The 21,980-nt window shown below is 38.3% G+C and overlaps 1 protein-coding gene across 1 annotated transcript in view; it reads right to left on the bottom strand.

Annotated features, from left to right (window-relative positions):
* The window catches only part of KCNH8 (potassium voltage-gated channel subfamily H member 8), a 366,249-nt gene that overhangs the window by 29,294 nt on the left and 314,975 nt on the right, over positions 1-21,980 (bottom strand). Inside the window, exons 12-13 of the mRNA XM_038570738.1 lie at positions 5,055-5,093; positions 606-964 (exon numbers count right to left, since the gene is read on the bottom strand). Of these exons, the coding sequence (XP_038426666.1) occupies positions 606-964; positions 5,055-5,093 (398 nt within the window). The remainder of the gene's footprint in view (positions 1-605; positions 965-5,054; positions 5,094-21,980) is intronic.

Genomic DNA, 21,980 nt, shown 5'->3' on the forward strand with positions numbered 1-21,980 from the left:
GCACCATAAACTACTCCTTTCACATTATCTGAGTCAGGATTTTTCACCCTCTCAATTATCTTTAGTTAATCCTAAAGTGAATTTTTAAAAGTAAAAGTAGAGCCATGCCATGTTACCTATGGAAGAGGCAAAAATAAAACCAAGTTTCAGTTATCCACAATGATGAAGAAATCAGTATTAAAAATGAACATCACTTCATTTTCTTTACGATTTTAACTTATTGTTCCATAAAATTTTTGGTGGGTTCAAGTACTGAGGGAATAACATCAATGAGCCTTGTTCTTTTATTTTCATTTAAATTTATAAATTATAGAATTACAGTGTAGAAATACAAACTTATAATAAGAGGTAGAGCTAAATGGATGAAGGACTTCTGAATATTTAATGGACCCTTTTGAGAATATGACTAAAACTAATTATTACATTGCACACTCCTCCATGTAGAGGCAAAAATTGCACACAAAATCCAGGAAAGTTGAAGAAGCCAGGCTAGAAACCTGTGTGGTTGAGAGGCCCAGAAGGCTGAATAATTTACTAACACGGCACTAATTTGAACAAAAAGTAGCCCTTTCACCCAGGAAAGAATTGCATGATGTGATTCTTACCTTGGACTGAGGTCTGGGGGTCCAGCACTATTCAAAGCTGAAAGTTGCAATTTCAAGTTTCTCTCTTTCCTTTTACCATGGTTAGGTGGGTCGATTTCCTGTTTGTTTTTTGGGGAATGTGAACTGGAGACTCTGCTGGGTGAGTGAAATGGCACAGTGCCTGAAGCCAGCTGCTTCAAGCTTAAGCCTAGATAGCTTTTATTGCTTCCACCCTTTTTGCTGCGTGCAGAGGAGGCTCCCCTCGTGTAGATGGGAGAAAGGGAGACTGTCTCCTCGTCCTCCCCTTCCTCCTCCTCCTCTTCATCTTCCACAATGGATGGGAGTCTTTTGTTGATGCTGCCATTTCCCTTGGGCTCCGACTAAACCAGTGGATAACATAGGTTAGTACAGATCGCAAAGACCACTTGAGAGGTAGATCATTCATGCTGGTGGGCCCATCTAAGCAAAGTCAAATCCTTTAGAAACCTCTCAGTAAAACTTCACACTTTGCAGATTTTGCTTTTATTTATTCAGGGGTTCAATGTATCCCCATTTCTGATATTCCCCAGGTTTACCCTTTCTGCTATCCTGGTGTTAGTCTGCTAACACCTCTCTTGGTCTTTTTAAAACTGTCTTGGTGCATTTTACCAGGCTTGCATCCAGATTTTAATCAGTCTGTCATTGGTAATAGTATATGAGGGCACGTTCTTAGGACATTTTAAATTTTACAGGAAGGTGTCAGCCCCCTTGTTCCTTTAAAGCCATAGGGTCTGGAGTGGAACTTTATGTGTCGATCAACCAGAAAAATATATTATCTTTGAGAAAAAAAAAATCTTTCCTATTTTGGATCACAGAGATGGAGTAAGGTCAGTAACAGCCACAGCTACTCTACTTTCTGCTATATTTATTGTCCAATGTCAATTGGCAGGAAATGGGGCAAACCATTTGGTCTACTCCCCTTGAGAACCCTGGGAAGGGAAGGAGAAGTCTTGCTAGACCCCATCTTAGACTCTTGACTGGAGTCATTCAATTTTTTAGACCAAGAAGAAGCAAGGGAGAGAATGTGTAAAGGCAATGGAGGTAATGATAGAGTGGCAGGGCAGAGAGGACAGCAAAGAGGAAGCTAGTGGCCCTCATGGGGTCACTATAAGAGTGGCTGTTTCTTGCTCTGCCTCAGACATGGCTTCCCTGCTCCAAAAGGTCAACACATTTTTTTGTATGCCTCATTCTCTTTTCAGGATACAACTGCTTCTACCTCCTCATCACTTTCTTTCTTCTTTTTTTTTAAATAAATTTATTTTTTATTGGTGTTCAATTTACCAACATACAGAATAACACCCAGTGCTCATCCCGTCAAGTGCCCCCCTCAGTGCCTGTCACCCATTCACCCCACCCCCCGCCCTCCTCCCCTTCCACCACCCCTAGTTCGTTTCCCAGAGTTAGGAGTCTTTATGTTCTGTCTCTCTTTCTGATATTTCCCACACATTTCTTCTCCCTTCCCTTATATTCCCTTTCACTATTATTTTCTAAGAGAAATAAGACAACAAATAGAAAAGATTTAAGAGTGCTATTTAAATCTCATGAACTGTCATAGTTACTCCTTCGTCTTAATAAACAGTTGGTTTATTGGTATATTTGGATTTTCCTGTAATGTTCTAATGATAGATACCACAACAAAAAATGAACTTGAACCTGTGGTGACTTTACAGGCAATAGCCCATTCAGTGTAGGCCAAGCTAAGAACAATTAGTTTACTCATGTAGCTTTCTTGTATTTTAATCTTAATGACTCAAAATTTCTTGAGGAAATGGCATTATTAGACTCATCTTTCCAACTAGATACGATTCTTTTAATTAATGTGAAGCCATTAGTTCTTTATTGGGATAGTCATGGTTTGGCTTTTGTTTTTTCTTTTCACAGCATTTAAAAATTCTGTGCTTTTAACAAAAGTTGGACCGACATGGAATTTCAGGGGAATATTTGTTTGGTAGCACTGTAGAAGAGAAAAATTAGCTCACTCAGTTAAAGACACAACAGGGCAAAGTTATCAAAGAAATGAAAAACAATGAGTGAATTCTTTAATTGGACTTCTGTTTATATTTGCATTGGCAATTTAATCATTCCTTTGGCTCAAGGAGGCTCCTCTGGCCCTAAAAGAATTCTCTGACTAATAATCCACAGTGTTTGTACTTCTATGAGTTTGTTTAAATTTAAAACTTCCATTTTATTATGGAAACTTGGCACTTTGGGCAAGTTGCTTAGATATTGACTCTTGTGATCAAGGCAGCCAGCAGTACTTTAACCAAGAATTAATTATTCTCCCTACCATTATTGCTGACAGATGCCATGTTTATTAGATTATTTAACACCCAGCCCACACGCAGCCTCTATGCAGGAGTACCAGTTACTTTCTTCAGGCCATCTATACAGAAACGCTTGCTTCCCTTGTGTAGCTGGACTCACTCATATATACACAGCCATAAACTTCGACCACAGATTTCTTCTTTCTCTTTTGACCCATCCTTTATTTTCTCCTAACCAGTGCTTTTATGAGGGCAATGAGGTGTTTGTTCCCATAATCAAAACAATCTCTAATTTAGCTCATGACATTCTATGTGGATAGCCACTTTGAACTCACAGTTGACTAGATTCAGTCAAACCTCTCATGACTATAGGGGAAGTAGAAAAAAGTCCAGTGGCTGAATGCATGGACTTTTGGTCATACAGTCCTAGAAGTCCTGAGACTTACTATCTATAACTTTGGTGAAGTAATATAATTGCTTAAATCCTTGGTTTTCTCGCCTATATATTGGGAATAGTATGAGAAAATAGGTATTAGATAATGGAAGTTAAAACACATAGCAATGTGCATTGGAAGTACTTAATAGATGCTTGCCCTTGTGATGATGATCATGAAGTAAGTGGAAGCATTTGCCTCAGGGCAGGTGCTAAAGAGAGTGTTGGTTACTTTCTTTTTACATAATCTACCCTTCTTTGCTAGTTAACATAACTCTTAGCAATGCACCCTGCCCACAGATCTCCTTTTTCCCAAAGATCTTCCTTTGCCAGTTCGTTTGGCCATAAGGCTAAGTTTAGGGGTGATACCATATAAACGGACAGGTTAAAAGGAACTTATAGGAAGACGTCTGGAAAGAAGAGCCTCTATCCTGTTCTTTCTTTCTTTCTTTTTTTTTTATTTCTAATCTGGAATATTGATAAAATGGAGAGGTCTCCAGCAGCCATCTTAGACAATGAGATCTTTAAAAAGGAAGCCATGCATTGAGCATAATGAAGCCAAAAGAATAAAGCTCAGGACCCTATTGACACTGTTATTATCACCCACCTCTGGTCTTGTCCATGAGAGAGAAATAAACATCTTTTGCTTTGAAGCCCACGTTATTCTGGTGGTTATGATATTGTAAACAAATTTAAGCCTAAATTATACAGAATAATTTTTCTTTTGAAGCTAAAGATGTTGTGTTCTTAGAAGGGATATTCATTTTCAGAGTCCAATGAAGGGGTGAGGAATTCAAATTGGAAAATCCAAAAAAAAAAAAAAAGCTAAATTTCTTGTTATAAGAAAGAGAACATAGGAACAGTTTAGGGGGAAAGGGATATAGAATGAGGAGAGTCTCCAGGTTGAGAAGAGTTGAAACATAATAACTGTTTTGCTAGCTCCTGAGGAGGGTAATTTGTAGACATGAGGAAGGAAAGATAACTAGTGCCAGAGAGAAACTAGGTTGAATGCACTGAGAGGTTTTAAGGGCTTTTAAGAAATTTCTCAATAGTATTAAGAGTAAGCCCTGTTTGTGCCTCCACAGTCCCAACTATCTCCAGTAAATCATCAATGTCTTTGATATCTGTTACGTAATTGGATACGTACGTGTGTCTGTGTATGAAAGGTGTTGGGTTCTGCTGCCAGTAGAGTACTGAGTAAGAAAAGGAGCTTTTTATAGGGTTCCTGTCACAGGATTATTGGTAGTAAAAGTCTAGGTAATAAATCTGATAAGTTACTGTTTCTTAGAAAAGTTTTCTGTGAAATTGGAGGATTCCTAAAAGTTGGGACTGCCTTAAGGGTTCAGGTGAAACCACTTCCAGAATATCTCTGAACTATTTTTTTTTTTTATATCATGGAGAATCATGTTGTACCATCAATTGGAAACTTACAAGAGAACATTTGGCTACTAATCTTAAACGTAATAAATGTACTTCCAAGATCAGTATCTCAGGACTTTACTACTTTTGGAAGGTTCTGGTGCCAACTACTTTTCAACAACAATATAACCCTTAGAGAGAGGAGTTTCAATACTTCTCTGTTTTAAACTCCAGAAAGTCCGTCAATACATTTCACTGGAAAATATATCAGGGAAAGTAGAAAATAAGTACATAAAATTCCTGAAATAGAAGGCAGATTTATTGGAAATCCTACAGATTTTAGATAAGTGTTCTGCTTTTTGGAAAAAGGCATACCTGTGAGACTGTAGATTTATTCGATAATCTTGATATCACCTGAAAGAACAAACAAACAAATAGAATTTGTAATGATCATTTAAACCTCCCCAGGTGGTTTGGGACTGGGTGAACCGTAGGAAGCCGGGGAAAGAGAGTGTGAGGGATGATTGATCCACCTGGGTAGGCAAGAAGGAAAAAAAAAATGCCCCCTAAAAGATGCAGAAAAAGCCTCCTTCACCCCAGCCTCTGGCAGCTCTACTGACCAGTGTGTGAACTAAGAAAAGGGAGCAGCAAACAACGTCACACCTAGAAAATAATGATTGAAATAGTGGATGTACTGGCTATCTTTTCCAACTTGATGTCTTATTTGCTCCCTTTTTGTTTTCCATCTCCCTTTTCATCTTTCCTGCCCTCTGCTAAATTCTTGAGTCTTCTATGATTTTTCTCTCTGGTTCTGTGAAACAGAAACTCATGGAATATTTTCTTATTTAATCTAAACTCTTTCCATTTATCCACCTCTTCTTGTTTGAATACAGGTGCGAGTGACACCTCCTTTCCATCTCACTTGTTTTCCTCACCATGATGTTCCTGGTGAACTACAATTAAGTTCACTGCGGATCCTGATCTCCTAGTTGACTGTATTTAAGATCCCATTGGTTATGAAAAGAAAAAAATGCTGCCAATCAAATGGTGACATGCCATCAATTATAAGATAGACCCCAATTTCAGAGATGCTGAAAGGTGACAAACAAATGTGTATTGTTGAATCACTTAAGCTGGGTTTCAGAATACATCTTATAGAAAATCAAACTACACTACTGTGGAGGAGTCCATTCCAAAACATGCAGCTTTCCACGATGGACAAAGAAGCTCTAAAACTTATGATCTATTCTGGAAATATGCTTCAGGTCTCATCCACTTTGATTTTTGCTCAAATACACTTCTTTCATTTTAAAGTGATAATAGATGCTATAAATTAGCGTAGCTTTATTCACATAAAAAAAACCTTTTACACTCAAAAATGATCTGCCTCGTAAGTGAGACATAGTTGGTAATTCTGTTAACTCTCACTGTTGTTGTTTTTTTTTTTTTTCTAGATGATTAGGGAAATAAATGTGTTATTATTTATACAAATGCTGGCATCATTATTGCTGTGCAAATATGTTTCATCAATGTTTAATTTTATCAAAGAAGTCAACCCATTCTACATCTGCTTAGTTGCCTAAATATGCATTAATCAGAGGCATTGTAGACATAAGTTTTGTAATAATTCCCTAAATGGTGACAAATAAAACAGCTGAATAATTGAAAATGTGAAAACCAAAATCACAGTGCTGTTGCTACTGTGGTAGACACAAAAATGTGTTTTAAAAAGCCTGTCAGTTACATACAGGCTGGATGGGAGAATGAATACACCTGTGGGATTCAGGAGGCATGAACAGCTCCAGGTCAGAGGCACCCTCTGAGGTGTAGGGAAAAGGAAATGGCCTTAGAGTCTTCTGATTTAGATGTGAATCCTAGCTCCCTGGTTTACATGGTAGTAACAAGACTTCTGTCAAATTGCTGAATCCAAAGTTTGTTCTCTATCAGTGCTTCTCAACTTATATGTGCACACAAGTCACCTGGGGATTTCATTACAAAATGCAGGTTCTGGTTCAGGAGGTCCGGGGTGGAGCTTGAGATTCTGTGTTTCTAACGAGTTCCCGGGCAATACTGATGCTGCCCACCCACGGGCATACTTTGATCTCATAACCAACATCACTGCTATTATCATTCTGTCACCTATTAATTTACTAAGTGTTCACTATGTGACAAAAACCCTGAAAAATGCTCCCAGGCATTATGTCCACTAATTTTCATTGCAAGCCTATGAGGTAAGAAGTATACATTATATAACCAACACTATTGTGGTAGGCTCTCTAAGTAAGTCATTTCATTTGCATATGGCATTAATCACACGTATTTAAAAAGTGTACTATGATACATTCATTCTATTGACTAACACTTCATGCTGACCCAGATTCTGCCAATTGCAGAGAATATTAGTTTCATGGAATCCCAGTATTTTAAAGCTAGAAGTCACCCAACAGAGTGTCTGTTGCAATGGTTTGTAACCTGACAGACAGTAGAATATTTGAGAAGCATTCCTAAGTAAATCAGATTCCAGAGCACCAACTCCACAGAGGGTCTCTTCCAGTTGGTGGTGGGTATGGCCAGGGTCTCTGGGTCAAGGTTGAAATCAGAGTTAGTCCAACTGCCTACCTAGACATTGGAAACTGCTACCCAGGAAGATGAGGGGACTTGCCCAATTTATGCATCAGGTTAGAGTCCTGGCAAAACCCTACCAGACACCATATGCCCTGACTCCCAGTGCACCTTGCACACAATCAAAAGTTGTCTCAGGTGCCCTCTTCAGCAGGTAATGCTGTTACTTGAGCTGAAAGGCTAAGTGCCTGACATATTGTTGAATTGAATTTAGCAGAAGGTTTGATGACTGCCATAAAGTAGGCCCCCAAATCTCATGATATTAAGTTACCCAAGCACCTTATTAGGCTTTTCTGAGTTCCAGACCTCTCTGGAAATACAATACTTTCTAGGCATTCTATCCCCAGTGGGAAAAACAACCTTTGAATAGATAATGTTTATAGGTCTCATTTTTTTTAAAGATTACTTATTTATTTATTCATAGAGACACAGCTAGAGAGAGAGAGAGGCAGAGACACAGGCAGAGGGAGAAGCAGGCACCATGCAGGGAGCCTGATGTGGGACTCTATCCGGATCTCCAGGATCACGCCCTGGGCTGCAGGCGGCGCTAAACCGCTGCGCCACCGGGGCTGCCCAGGTCTCATTTTTTTTTGTTCCAGTAACTGGAAAACTCAAAGGTTTTGAACATTTTGAGGAAGATAGTGTTATGCAATTTGAGTCCTTGCCACATGAACTTTTAAACCTTATAGATAATAGAGCTGCTGGTAGTCTCTAATGGGGATGATTTAAAAAAAAAAAAAGACTGAAGTAATATGGATTGGGATGATAGAATGTTCTAAATCAACATAAAATAAGGAATGAAGATCATTGCAATAAAGTCTAGAGAGAAATAAAGAAGGCTGAGGGTCAGCCCACTTGGAAATGCACTTTCAGTTTGCCAGGACAGAAGAAGCCAAGTGAGGGCAAGAAGGACTGGGGACATGTCTCAGTACAAGGTCATCATGAATGAGGTAAGGCTTTATAACCCTTTGGGCTAGGAAAGAAACATTCTCAGATATGCAGAGTTGGTTTTAAAAGATTGTCTTCTTCTTTTATTTCCCTGGTCCCTAACCACTTAACTTACTCTATCACTCTGTTAAATCCTGTGGAACCAAGAGGGAGGTTACAATGAAAAAAAACTGCTCACTGGCATAGAGAACCAGAAGAAGGCAAATGGTCTCTTCTTCCTCAGACACCCTGCTACAAAAAAGCAAAACAAATTCACAATCTTCTTTAAAAAACAAAGAACTGTGTTGGGAAGGCCTCAAAATTCTACTAGTGGGCTTGAACTGCAAACAGATATTAATGGAAGCTAATGCCCTACCCTTAAAAGCTGAATGGTTTTTCGGTAGTAGTGAGGCATTGTCAATAAGCTTTCCTTACTCTCAAGATCTTTTCAGGAGGTTGAACCATCAAAGTTGAGTACTACGAGGTAGGAATGTAGCAAATGGGAATAGAACCCACCACAGAGGCCTAGGAATCCTGAACTATAACCCAGTGGACCGTTGACCCAAGGAAGGTATTTCCATGGCTTACTTGGTTTGTAGGTCAGAATTATAAGTCCCTGTGTGAGTCTGCAACTCTGGAATCTCCTAAGACACTAAAGTGCTCTGGTAAGAATGTTATCTACAGCTGATTGCTCAATTGGGAAATGAGATGCAAATTACAAGGCTCTTCTTTTCGAGTGATTCATGATATCCTCCGCTTTGTTAATAATGCCACATTGATTAAGTCACAAAAGCAGATTGAAGGAACATGTGTCCTCATTCAGAAAAAGGAATCATCACATATTTTATCTTGTTCTCTGAACAGCAACATTACCGATATTGGTGGCTATTTGGGTAAATAAGAGTATGAATGAAGGATACTCAGTAACTCACATAGTTAAAATGCCCATTCTTACAAAACCTAAATGATTGTCATATGATACGGGCAAGCAGCAAATCAGGAGGTCTCATTTTTATTTCTGATCTGCTTCTTTCTCTTGTAGACTTAAGTGGAGAAACCTCTTGGTGAATGCCACCAGTGGCAGGTGGAAGACAGAGGAATTGGAAAGCTCTGGAGAAAGAATAGGCTCTGAATAAGGGGGCATTCATAGAAGTTCACTACCATCTACTCTCAAGAAGACATTTTTGAAGGTGGTCTGAAACCCTAAGTGGGCAATACAGTAGCCAACATGTTTCCTTTGCTTGTTGTATAACTTAGAAATGAGATTTTAATTAAAAAACTGATGATTTTGAACTTTTTTAATTTCACCCTGAGCCTGAGGTCAAGACAAACTATTAAGACTGAGAAGAGAATTCTTTTCCTCTAAGTAAATATCATCACTTCTGATGAAGAAAGCACATGTCAAGTAACCGACACTTGAATTTAGAGTTTATTTTCTAGTTCTGAAGAGCTTAACTACTGAGCCTATAGTGTAGGAAATGCCACACAAACTCTTCATTGCTGTGTATTACGATAAAAGGTCTGTGTGTCCGGGAATAGGGTGGATAGGACCCATTTAGGAGATAGTATGGCATAGTGGTTAAGCGGCAGGATTTTCCTAGTTTTTTCACTTAGTAGCTATGTGACCATAGGAAACATATTAATTGGGATAAAATAGGTAATGCTGAGGTAACAAATAATTCGGTAAATTTTAATGTTTTAATCCAAAAGAATTTTATTTCTCATTCTTCCTCTAAAAAGTGATGATGGGGTGCCTAGGTGGCACAGTTGGTTGGACCTCCGATGCTTGGTTTCAGCTCAGGCCCTAATCTCAGGGTCATGAGATCAAGCCCCATGTTGGGCTCTGCACTCAGTTTGGAGTCTGCTTAAGATTTTCTCTACTCCCCTCAAATAAAAAGTAAATCTTTAAAAAAAATGGTGATAGTATTTATTTGTAAAGATTTTATTTATTTACACATGAGAGACACACACACACACACAGAGAGAGAGAGGCAGAGACATAGGCAGAGGGAGAAGCAGATTCCATGCAGGGAGCCTAATGTGGTACTCAATCTTAAGACTCCAGGATCATGCCCTAAGCGAAGGCAGACCGCTGAGCCACCCAGGCATCCCAGTGATAGTATTTAAAGTTGTTTTGAGGATTAAATGAGATACATAAATGTAAACTGAACAAATCTTGGAGACCCAATTGGCCACACATTGGACATTAAGTAAAATGTATAGTAACCAAAAGTACAGTTGACCCTTGCACAGCACTGGGAGTTATAGGGGTGCCGCCTACCCTCTTCCCTGTGAAAAGTCGTTTAGAACTTTTGACTCCCCACAAATTAACTACTAATAGCCTACTATTGACCAGAAACCCTATAAACAGTTGAATAACACATATTTTATATGTTACAGAGTAACTATATACAGTTACAGTATACTGTATTCTTACAATAAAGTAAGCCAGAGAAAAGAAAATGTTATTAAATCATGAGAAAAAAAAGAAAATCATGAGAAAATACATTTACAGTGCTGTATTTATCAAAAAAATCCACATAAAAGTGGATCTGTGCAGTTTACACCTGTGTTGTTCAAGAGTCAACTTTAATTTTTTAAAAGATTTTATTTATTTATTCATGAGAGACAGAGAGAGAGGCAGAGACACTGGCAGAGGGAGAAGCAGGATCCCTCTTGGAGACCCCCGGATTCCAACCTGAGCCAAAGGCAGACGCTAAACCGCTGAGCCACCCAGGTGCCCTGAGTCAATTGTAATTTTAAAAATAATTCTTTTTGTGTGTTTTCAAGAACCTTAAAGGTTATATATTGATAAACCTTTGATAAACCTATTGATAAGTCTGCAGTGAGACTTTCTAAAATTACCCCCTCCCTTTCTACTCCATTAGCAATAGCTAAGGTGCTTTTTCTCAGTTCTCTTCCTGAAACTGGGATCTTTCTGTTCACATTTCCCTCCTTGCTTCCCCTCCGGCCGTCATGCCCAATGTTCCTGCCGGAGCTGACCACTAGGTGGTGCCATGCCTTCCAGCCCTCTCGTTTCTCTAGGGAGAAAAAGCATCTGGAGCTTGACAAGCAGTGTGTTTTGCCACTTCAACTTTAAGATACATGAGGAATTCTCACATAAGACTTATGGTGAAAAAAGTCCTCATATAGTTGCATTTGTTTAGCACTTGGTCCAGTGTCTGGCATAAAAAGTGATTAATTTCTGTTAATAAGTGTTACATTATTATTGATATATGGGTTATAAAGAAAAGTTTCCTTTGAATTGGATTAATGGGATATAGGGCATTTTTAGCTATGGATATCCAAGCATTCACACAGATAGGTTTGTCCAACCGAAACTAATATATATGTAGGACTACTTAATAAAGAGGTCACAAATTTGTTAAACATGAGTTTTCCCCACATTGCTCTCCTAGCGAGGGCTGTCATCCCATGTCATAAAACTCTTCTTTGTACAACACTTTACATAAAGTAATGACTCGGATGGGTGCTTGGGTCAGTTGGTTAAGCGTCTGCCTTTGGCTCAGGTCCTGATCCCAGGGTCCTGCGATCGAGTCCCACCTCAGGCTCCTTGCCCAGCGCGGAGTCTGTTTCTCCCTCTTTCTCTGGCCCTCCCCCTGCTCCTGCTCTCTCTGAAGCTCTGTGTCAAATAATAAAATCTTTTTTAGAAAATGTAATGACTTGGTATTCTATTCTTTTCTCTCTCAACCCTTTTATCTGCTTCACTTAAATAAAATAAGGTACTTTCAAATTGTCCATACAGTCAAGACATGGATAATGTATGCAAATTAACTCAAGCACAAATTTAACTTCCTATCTCTAAATTCAAATGTATGAATTACAAGGCTTTTGAATTAAAAGAAAACCCAACAAGTCTCTTAATACTTACTTAAGAACTTAGAAAATGCAGGATGATTTTGAGGGAGTCAGAGTTACTTACAAATATGTGCTTAATATCATTCTAGAAAGCCAAAGGAGGAAAATATGCACCATTATGTGAAAAAACTAGAAATTTCTCCACAGTGACATAGAGTTTTAAAGACTTCAGGCTTCAGGAGCTATGTACCAACTCCCTGATTTGGGAGTTCAGCAGTTAATCAGCGCTAAAAGAATTTGCAGTTTAAACTCATTATATTGAGCTGAGATTCCATGCCCCCCAATGACCTGCTTCTGATTAGGGTACAATGGCTCCTTGGTTAGCTTGTAAAATCAGCTACTATGTAATTGTAAGGAAACACAATAGCTGGTTTCATAAGAGTTTCAGGATACAAGCTGAGTACTTTGGTTCCAAACCAGGTTGGTGAAGGAAAATGCTCAATCTGGTATGAGAAGTTTTCACATCATAACTCCCAACGGTACTTCTAAAGCTAATGTGAAATGCCTAATTTGCTGCCAAGGAAGCTGACTGTCAATTATACACTGTAACAAAAAAAAAAAGGTGAACTGCCCTATATGTTGAAAAGTGTTTGTATCAGCAAACCGAAAAGAGCTACTTTGCTTATTTAAACCACAGTGCCTTGGTTAAGCTCAGTTAGCCAGAGAAAATAAGAGGCCTATATAGGACCATGGTAGAGGGGTCATAGAAGGTCAGGCTTCTACATGACCAAATGTATATATATATATATATTTTTTTTAAGATTTACTGATTTATTTTAGAGAGAGGATGAGCCAGGAGGGTCAGAGGGAGAGAGAAAGAGAGAATCTCAAGCAGACTCTACTCTGAGCACAGAGCCTGACTCAGGGCTCAATCCCATAACCCAGAGATCATGACCTGAGCTGAAATCAAGAATCAGACCCTTAACTGACTGTGCCACCGAGGCACCCCCAAATGCATACCCTTTTTAATTAAAGCAGTCTGAAACTTCGGCATGAAGAATATTGTGTTTCATAGCATTTACACTTTTGCCAAATACTCAACAATTTCTAGGTGAGGAAGAAAGTCTCACAGATAGTAGATGGAGGCCAAGCTTCTTAGGTTACAGTTTTGTTGTACTCATGTACATCATGTACTCATGTACATGATGGAACACTATAAGGTGTTTCTAGAATGTTATATAATATATAATATGTTACATATTATATATAACAATATAGTTATATATTGACTGAAAAAAGTCTTTGTGAGAATTCACAAGAGGAGTACAAAGCACTGAAATTCAGAAAGAAATGTGTCTGAGTTGGCATTTTTGTTCCCCCATAACAATTGTCATAGATCAAATCTGCCTGATTAATCTTGTTTCCTTTTCTGGTCTCTCTCCTAATAACATCCTCACCCAAAGTCTGTGAAGGGAGTCATTCCCCAGTAATTTATATGGTGGTATGTCTTTTCTATTTCTTTTCTTATGTAAATTTATATTTTGAGCCTCAGCTTTTATCCCAGGATAGAATTTTCCTTAACCTTTCAAAATACACTGTGAGGGATTTAGGGGAGAGGTTTATGGGGAGAGGTGAGGCCATGACCTCTTTCTTGAAATTATACTATGTGGACAAGATTTTAGCATTATCATGGAACAGCCTAGTCACAGAGTGGCCATTTCCAAATTTGGACAAAAATCACAGCAGTTATCTACTGTGGAATTCCTCTTCATGAAAATGTGAACAGTGAATAAAGCATATCCACTTAGAATGGTCATAACTTCTTAGAGTGGGGCATTCTACTTACAAGCTAAGTGAGTTACTTATAGGTTCACACAAAGACATCATTTTTCTAGTTACACACATGAAATCTATACATTTAATTCTCTTCAGAACAAACTTTTCTCTCCAGGTTTTAAGGTGATTATTTCCATGATTGCAAAACATGCACCAGTGACTTTACTGGAAGGCCAATGTTTTCACAAGTATACACAAGTTTGTGCAAAGGAATTCTGGCCCTTCAAGTTTCCAATCTCGTGGATCAGGCTGTGCTTGTGAAGTTCTGTCTTTGGGGATTGTGAGAAACTGGCATATTGGATTCTTTGAAGGAACAATTCTGGCCTTGGGTTGGGTTGTGAAGGCATACTACTTTTAGGTAAGATAGATGCTTCCAAAATTAGTCATTTGGAGTTCCACAGTGGGAGTCATGTTTTTCTTATTAATTTCCATTAGATCTTCAGGAGGTGTAATTTCTATTTGGCACTGGCTCTACATCATTGACTTTAAGCCTCTCTTCCTCTCTTCCTTTTTTGTTAATTCATTCAGAATTTTTAAATAAACACTTACTTGGAGAAGCACCATTAAAGTGATTCTGTGGCAAATTATTTAGAAACTCTAAAGAAATATTTTAAGTTATGAATATCCTCCTATTTATTAATGAATTTGGCAGAAATATATTCCTGTAGGCTAGACTCTTATAAAATGGTGGCACACTCATCTGTCCGGCAAGCTGCATTCATCTGCCACTCCTCATATTTTCCTCAAAATACTAAATGATATCATATGTGCTCACTCTGCGTTTCCTAAAGAACACATTCTCATTTAAAGGCAAAATAAAAACACAATAGTAAAATAAAACACATGCAGAGAGCAAAACAAATAATTTAATTTGGCTGCACACATTTCTCAATGTTTAAACGTTTTCTTAAGCTGGAGTAAAAAAAAAAAAAAAAAAAACAATAGAAAGGTAATACAAGAAGGACCTATGACTCAGACTGGTTAATTGTTCACTAACTGGCTAACTATTCACCTGGATGGATGCATCCTGTTGGACATGCAGCTTGATGAGATTTCCTAGACTGTGTGTACTTAGGCTGAATCACATGACTCCTTCTGGCTGATGGAATGTGAGCAGAAGAGATCTGTGCCATTTCTGGGTCTGGCCCCTAAATAATACAAGGGCAGCCTCCAATCTCTCTCTCTTAACTGGTTGGTTGGCTGGATACGAAGTGTCCTGTGAGGGACTCTGAGTTCCAGATGACCCTGAGGGCTAGGGGGTGATGGGGCCACCAAATAGAGGAAGCCTGGATTCCTACGTCATCAAGTGAGAAACTGCCACCTGTCCATGGAATATGAATGAACTTTACTGCATAAATCATGTATTCTACTTATTATATTAAGTTACCAGGACTTGGGGTTGTTTGTTGCAGCATTTAGCTTGACTCAACCAACAGTTTCTTAGTGACCATTTAGGCCAGAGATGAGGAACTGGAGGCCTGCAGAAAGAAAACAACTTTCTCCAAGTTGTATGTATTGAGTGTAATGCCTAGATTCATTTTCTTTTTGACAGAATCCTCTTTTGGCTTTTCATTCTTTTCCCCATATACAATGCTAACATTTTGTCCTATCAAGATGAAAGTGTGACTAATAAAAGAAAAAAACGTAAACTACAACCTGGAATACAAATAGACTTCGTTAGCCCTAGTCAGACATGGGACTGTATGAATCCTGGCAAAATGCAGTGACACAGATCGGTGACCATATGCTCTGCTTTTAAAGAACTTAATCTTCTGGGTGGAACACATAAGTGGGATTACCACATCACTAAAAGCTTAGCGTCTTGCAGATGTTCATCTCAGAATTTTTCCTTAATCATTTTCCTCAATGGCGTGGAAACCAAATCCTTTAAATCCCAATTCATTTCACAGAACTGTATCTCCATGAATCCCTCTGCCCTTATAGAGTTGTCATTAGTACTGCATGCTGGCCTGCCAATTCATAATCTTGAGGTACTTCAATTTCCCCCCTAACTTGGCATCTTGTTTGCTTCCGGTTTCTGACTACTTGGCTACTGTTCCCTTCAGTTAAAGCCACCACTCTTTTGGCATCCCAGGATGCTAGGTTTAAATGGTGAGCAAATAGATGCCTTCAATCTGATGAACCAAAGGCCTCCAGATCTGCCTGCCGAGCACAGTCTGCGCTGTAGTGTAAGCAGACTGTCTCTACCATATGTCATCGTCTCTGCTGTCTACACCCTTTTGGGGAACTTCACGGGAAAAGCACTATTAGAGATGTTTATCCTGGGATTTTGTAATTTGTTTTTAATTTTAATTTAATTTCTACCAACTTAGCTCATTTAGAACAGTTTTAATTATACCACCCACAGACTCTGTGTTGTATCAATTGAGTTTGGGTTTGGGATTAAAGGGCTAACTGAAGAGATGTTGTACATGCCCAAGGATGACCTGTGAAATATTATTAGACTAGCTGAGTGCAAACAGTGAAATATATACTATAGTAAAACATTCAGGATTATTCTAACAAGACCCAAGAAATCCAATTCTTGAATTAAAAAAACAAAATAAAATTATGTTTTCAAAAAATCCTAATATACAGAGGTAAAGTATTTGCAGATTGATTGAGAAATGTTAAAAATATTGTTTCTTTTATCTGTATTCTTTTTGTTATTGTTGTTAGGGGGAGGGAGAGTGAGTGAGAGAGATGGGGGGAGGGGCAGAGGCAGAGGGAGAGGGAGAGAGAGAAGTCCAAGCAGGCTCTATGCCCAGCACAGAGCCCAATGTGGGGTTCAATTTCATGATGGTGAGATCATGACCTGAGCCGAAATCAAGAGTTGGATGGTGAGATCATGACCTGAGCCAAAATCAAGAGTTGGATGCTCAACCGACTGAGCCACCCTGGCACCCTCTTCACCTATATTCTAATCCTCCTCCATAACTTTGTATATATACATATACATATATATATATATATATGTATATATATACACACACACACACATAAAGGAAGTGCTGAGAACATTTTATTTCAATTGATAAGAAGGCCTCCAACTTCTTACAAGGATGAAATTGAATCTGAAAAGAATTGAAATACTATTTTGTACATCTGAAATGATCATGATTTACTTGTAAACATGGAATGAAGGAAGGATGAAGAACCATTACATGTATAGAAGATTGAAAAGCATGTACTTGAGTGGGAAGGTGTTCTCTGAGTGCCAGTTGGTGACCAAAGGGTTATTAATAGGTGGATGGATTTATGAGCAAATGAAAGCACAAATACTAAGGGAAAGGACAACTCAGATGGCCAAGCTACAATAGTTCTGCCGTCTTACTCATCCTCTTGTTAATGAGATGTCTTTCCTGAAATATTTAGGCACAGTAGGTTTTTGATGAGACAGGACGAGTAATAGCATTAAGGTTAAGAAGATTAAAGTGATGTTATTCTAGAAATTCAGTATAGCTCCTGCTGTACGTCAGGATGACTGAAGGAAACCAACTTCTTTTAGGAGAATTATGTTCTGATTTGTAGCAGAGTGCTTTAGTGGACAAATGTACAAGGCTGGGATTCAGAATACCAGCATTTGACTCAATCTTATACTATCTGATTCTTTCACTAATTCTGTAATCTCAGGCAGGATACTGCTGGGACACTCAGTTCCTTCATCTGTTAAGCAAGGATTCAGGGGTGATGCAAGGACTAAAAATTAAATGAAAGGAGGTAATGTAAATAAACTCCCTTGCTCCTGATACATACTTAATAAACATTAACATCCTCTCCTCATCAGCAGATGTGCTACTAAATATGCAGTCGACAAGAGAAATTAAAACATGGTGAAAGATATTTTGATATTTTGACTGAATCCTATTTGAAACACATACTTGGAATGGTTGATGGAAAGCTTCATCCCAAAGTAAAAGTCTGCTTTGTGCAAAGGGATTATTCTAACTCCTTTAGGTATACCATTCACTTAAGTTATATACCTAACCAATGACTGGATTTTCAATTCTGTGAATGAATACATTTTCTTTGCCTTTCCCTTTAAGTCACTTATAATCAAAGGAAAATCTGAGTTTTAATACATAGTACTTAAAATCCCTTCCAGCTCCAATATTTTATTATTCTGTGGATATGGAAACATATATATGTATATATAGTTTATATAACTATATGTAACTTTAACATATATATAAACTAAATTCCAATCAATATTCATCGAGCCCATACCTTGTTCCAGCAGTTTTACTAGGAAAATGATTACAATGATTAATAAAATATAGTTATGGCTCTCAAAGAATTTATATGTATACAATTGAGTTCTCCGCTTATAATTTGGTTGAGTTCCTCAATGACTTATTTTTAAAAAACTTTCTCATCAAAGTATAACATATGCAAAAGCATGCACAAATAAGAAGTGTACAGTTTGAAGAATTATCAAAAAGTTCTGTGGTTCATTTTCTCTTAATGTGTGAAGCCTGTTTTCCCATGGAAACATGTTTTCCCATGAATGCTCCATTAACCTAAAATACAGCTTGCATTCACTGCTCATAGGATTAAAGGACACAGGAAAAATGTATAACTTTGTTTTGATGGATAAACTTCTACTACATTGCCACTGGGTTTAGGATTCAGGTGGCATGGGACTGAAGTTGTAGTTCCTGACCTCATTTGCTGAAGGATTGGGCCAGATTTTACCACTTTTTTCTTTAATTAGTCTTCCTACTTAGTACCTGAATTTAGCAATTAATCTCCAAGAATACTATAATAGTAACAGAAGGCAATGTTTGTAAAGTGCTTACCATATAGCTTTGTTCACAGGAGCTATTATACTATTAGCAGCAGCAACATCATCTTCATGTCACAGAACCTTGTCAAGAGGGTGGGTTCTGTTACCCTAGTCTACAGGAGAACTTGAGGGCAGGCTCCAGACTTTGATGGTAGCTTAAACAACCATCAGAAGTGCAGTGGGGAATGTAGGGACCTGAGTAACACCAGTGGGGCAGGTTTGAGGATTCTAGGTGAATGCACCCTAGGTAGTTTTTTATTCTCAAGGAATGTGCATAAATTGACTCCTGCCTATGTGTGTGTGTGTGTGTGTGTGTGTGTGTGTGTGTGTATGCAAATCTGACACCTTTTATTTCAGGCTGAACATCTGCTGCTCCCTGCAGGATGGAAGTAGCCAAGAAAGTAAGGAAAGAAAGACTTTTTTTGTCTTGTTTATGAGATGGCAGGTGGCCTTTTATCCTCTGACTTTTCCAACTCAGCTAACCCCTGCTTTCCCCCAAGGAGTTTAAAAATCTAAATGTTCACTGTTCAACTTGCAAACACAAGCTGAAATACCCAGATGTCCTCAAATGTGGCTGATCTCTTTGTAGGATATGCCTCATGCTGTTTGACTGACAAATGGTTACACCAGACAGAATCCAGAAGAGATGATACAAGAGCCCGCTCAGGGTGGTTTAAAGCTTTTTATGTGTTCTCTACTTTATTTGTTTTTATTTTTTGTATATGTTTAAATATTTTGTTCTAAGAAAATGTTGCTGAGATATGATTGCATAACCTGCAATGATGTGATTCTCCACAGTTCATACAATACTGGCTTTGGTTCATTTGTCCAACAGCTACCCCTGACCACCCACCACTTTTCTGGATCTTTCTTACCGTAATTCTTCAGTCCATGAGTTGCCATGGAAACCACCATATTACTAGAGTGTGATCTCTCTTCATCATTGACCCCCTCACACAAACACTCCCACACACAATAAATGATGAAACCTGAGTAGGCACTTGACTTGAGCTGAACCACTCAGTCTTCCTACAGGAATCTAGAATTGACTAAAAGAGTTCAGCTTAATCCGCTCCCCCCCTTGAGTTGAGGAGCTGCTATCTGCAACAATTTCTTGCCATTTGGACAAGGAAAGAAAGACGGCATGATGACCAAAGGAAAGATAAATGGAGAAGCAAGGAAAAGTGAGAAATGTGGAGAAAATCCTAACCTGATTATAAGAATTCCTGAGATTCAGGTGTGTGTATGTGTGCATTTGCATGTATGTGTGTGCGCGTGTACTTTATTTAATCCTATAAGATACTTGGAATCCTTACAATAAATCTCCTCTGCTTCTGATGCTCTATTTGAGTTGGATTTTTGCTGCCTATAGTCAATGTCCTTATTCTAAGTTGCCTCCAAACTTACCAGGATCCTCAGGCTGGCCCTTGTGCCAATGCCCCACACTAGCTCTATCCTAAGATAGAAAAAGAATCAGTCTGTACTTTGAGAAGAGGTGAAGAGTAACCCTTTTTCTTCTTAGGAGTATGGAGCCTTCATCTCTCTGAGGCAGGGGACTAGGCAGGAGCAAGAGAACTTCAAGGTAGAGTGGAATATAAACTTAGAATCCAGTGGAGTCCATTCCACCCTGAGGTCTTTCAGGGGAAAACAGGGACAAAACTAATAGTAATGGAGGGAATGAAGCAGTAAGCCTGCGTAATCGCTAGAAGAAAAGAAGACACGGAGGGTCTTTTTACTGCAGTCAGAGCAAGTAAGATGTTCATTAAGTGCCAGAAGTCCAACAGCCATCATCATTTACTGAAAGCCATGAACATAATAAACATAACGCTGGGCCCTGGGGACACTACCTGAAATGTGATCTTTTCCTTCAAGGTAATGTTTGCTGCAACTTCTGAATCCACTGAAAGATCAGTATGAGAAAAGTTTCAGAACAGAAATATACTGGGTAGGTGCAAGTAAAATTTCTAGGCCATTATTTACTGAGCTTTTTCCACCATATCTGATACCATTGTAAGCACCATAAAAGTGTATGATACATAAAACAATTCACCAGAAAACATTTCTTGCAGGAAAAATATTTTAAAATATACACTGACAAACAAAACACCTGTTGCTTCTCCGATAGCAAGGAAAGCTGACATGATCAAATAACATGTGAGTCCTTTAATACGCAATTTTCAAAGAACAAATATCTCAAAAAGGTGCAGAATTAATTATGTTCTCTTTTTACACAAGACTGAGCTAGCAGATGCACACCTACACTCAGGCTACTATTGAAGAGCTAAGTATCTAGGTTGTCGGATATGATTTTTAAAATTAGTACCATTTGGTAAATCATTTTCAGGAAAATTGCTTCCAAGTAGCCCAATCTTATTTCAGTCTGAAATGGGTACTAAATTTAAACCAAGTCCCTCCTTTGGAAATAGCTCTCTTTTCAGTACAATCTTGAATTAAATTGTAATATAGTCACATCGGTGGCAAGAGATGTTGGTAAATCACAGATTTCACTTGAAAGATCTATTCAGCCTTGTTGTTATCTAAGTGAGGAAGCAGAGTCAAACCTCATGGATATAGTACAGCTTAAGTATTTAAGAAACTGTCCAGTGTCAAGTGACCCAATGGACACATTTCAATACAACTTAGGAATTAGATGCTTTTATCAGTGTTATTTGTGTTTGAGATAGGGGCTGCCTACTGAAAACTCAAACAAAATAAAGATTCACCTCGGCATATTAAAGGCATGGGGGTCTAGACTCAGAAATATAAATTCACATTCAGATACCACTGAAGCTAATGCTAACTAAGGAATATGAGATATACTCAACCAGATTCCACCATACACATTAGAGACCCTATATCTCACAGTTAACCATTAAGTAAGTGCAACAGATCTGTGTGTTATGTTTTGATGAAGTATTTTATAAACATAGATAAGCTGCTTTGCTAGACCTAGAATTTTCCATGTGTAAATTCATTTCACCCAGGAAGTTTGTAGTCTCATATCCTAGACAATAAATGTGAAGTGAATAACAGTCCAGAATGACATAATGGTTAAAGGTATTGATTCTCTACTTTCTGGGGGTTTTAGTGTTGTAAGAGTTCATCTATTTCTACAGAAAATACATGTGTGAGTTTAGATTTGAAGGCAGATCCTTTTTCATCTTAAGACAACTTACTATACCAAATTACTTGGAGGAATTACGTTATCTATACTGCAAGAGGGTTTTTTTTTTTTTTTTTAATTCAGCTTAAATTCCTCCTATGGCTTTTGAAAACCTCTCATCTTAAATTTAAGGGAAGTGAAAAGTAGT

This window comes from Canis lupus, chromosome 23 (genome assembly GCF_011100685.1).
Source record: "Canis lupus familiaris isolate Mischka breed German Shepherd chromosome 23, alternate assembly UU_Cfam_GSD_1.0, whole genome shotgun sequence".
NCBI lineage: Eukaryota > Metazoa > Chordata > Mammalia > Carnivora > Canidae > Canis > Canis lupus.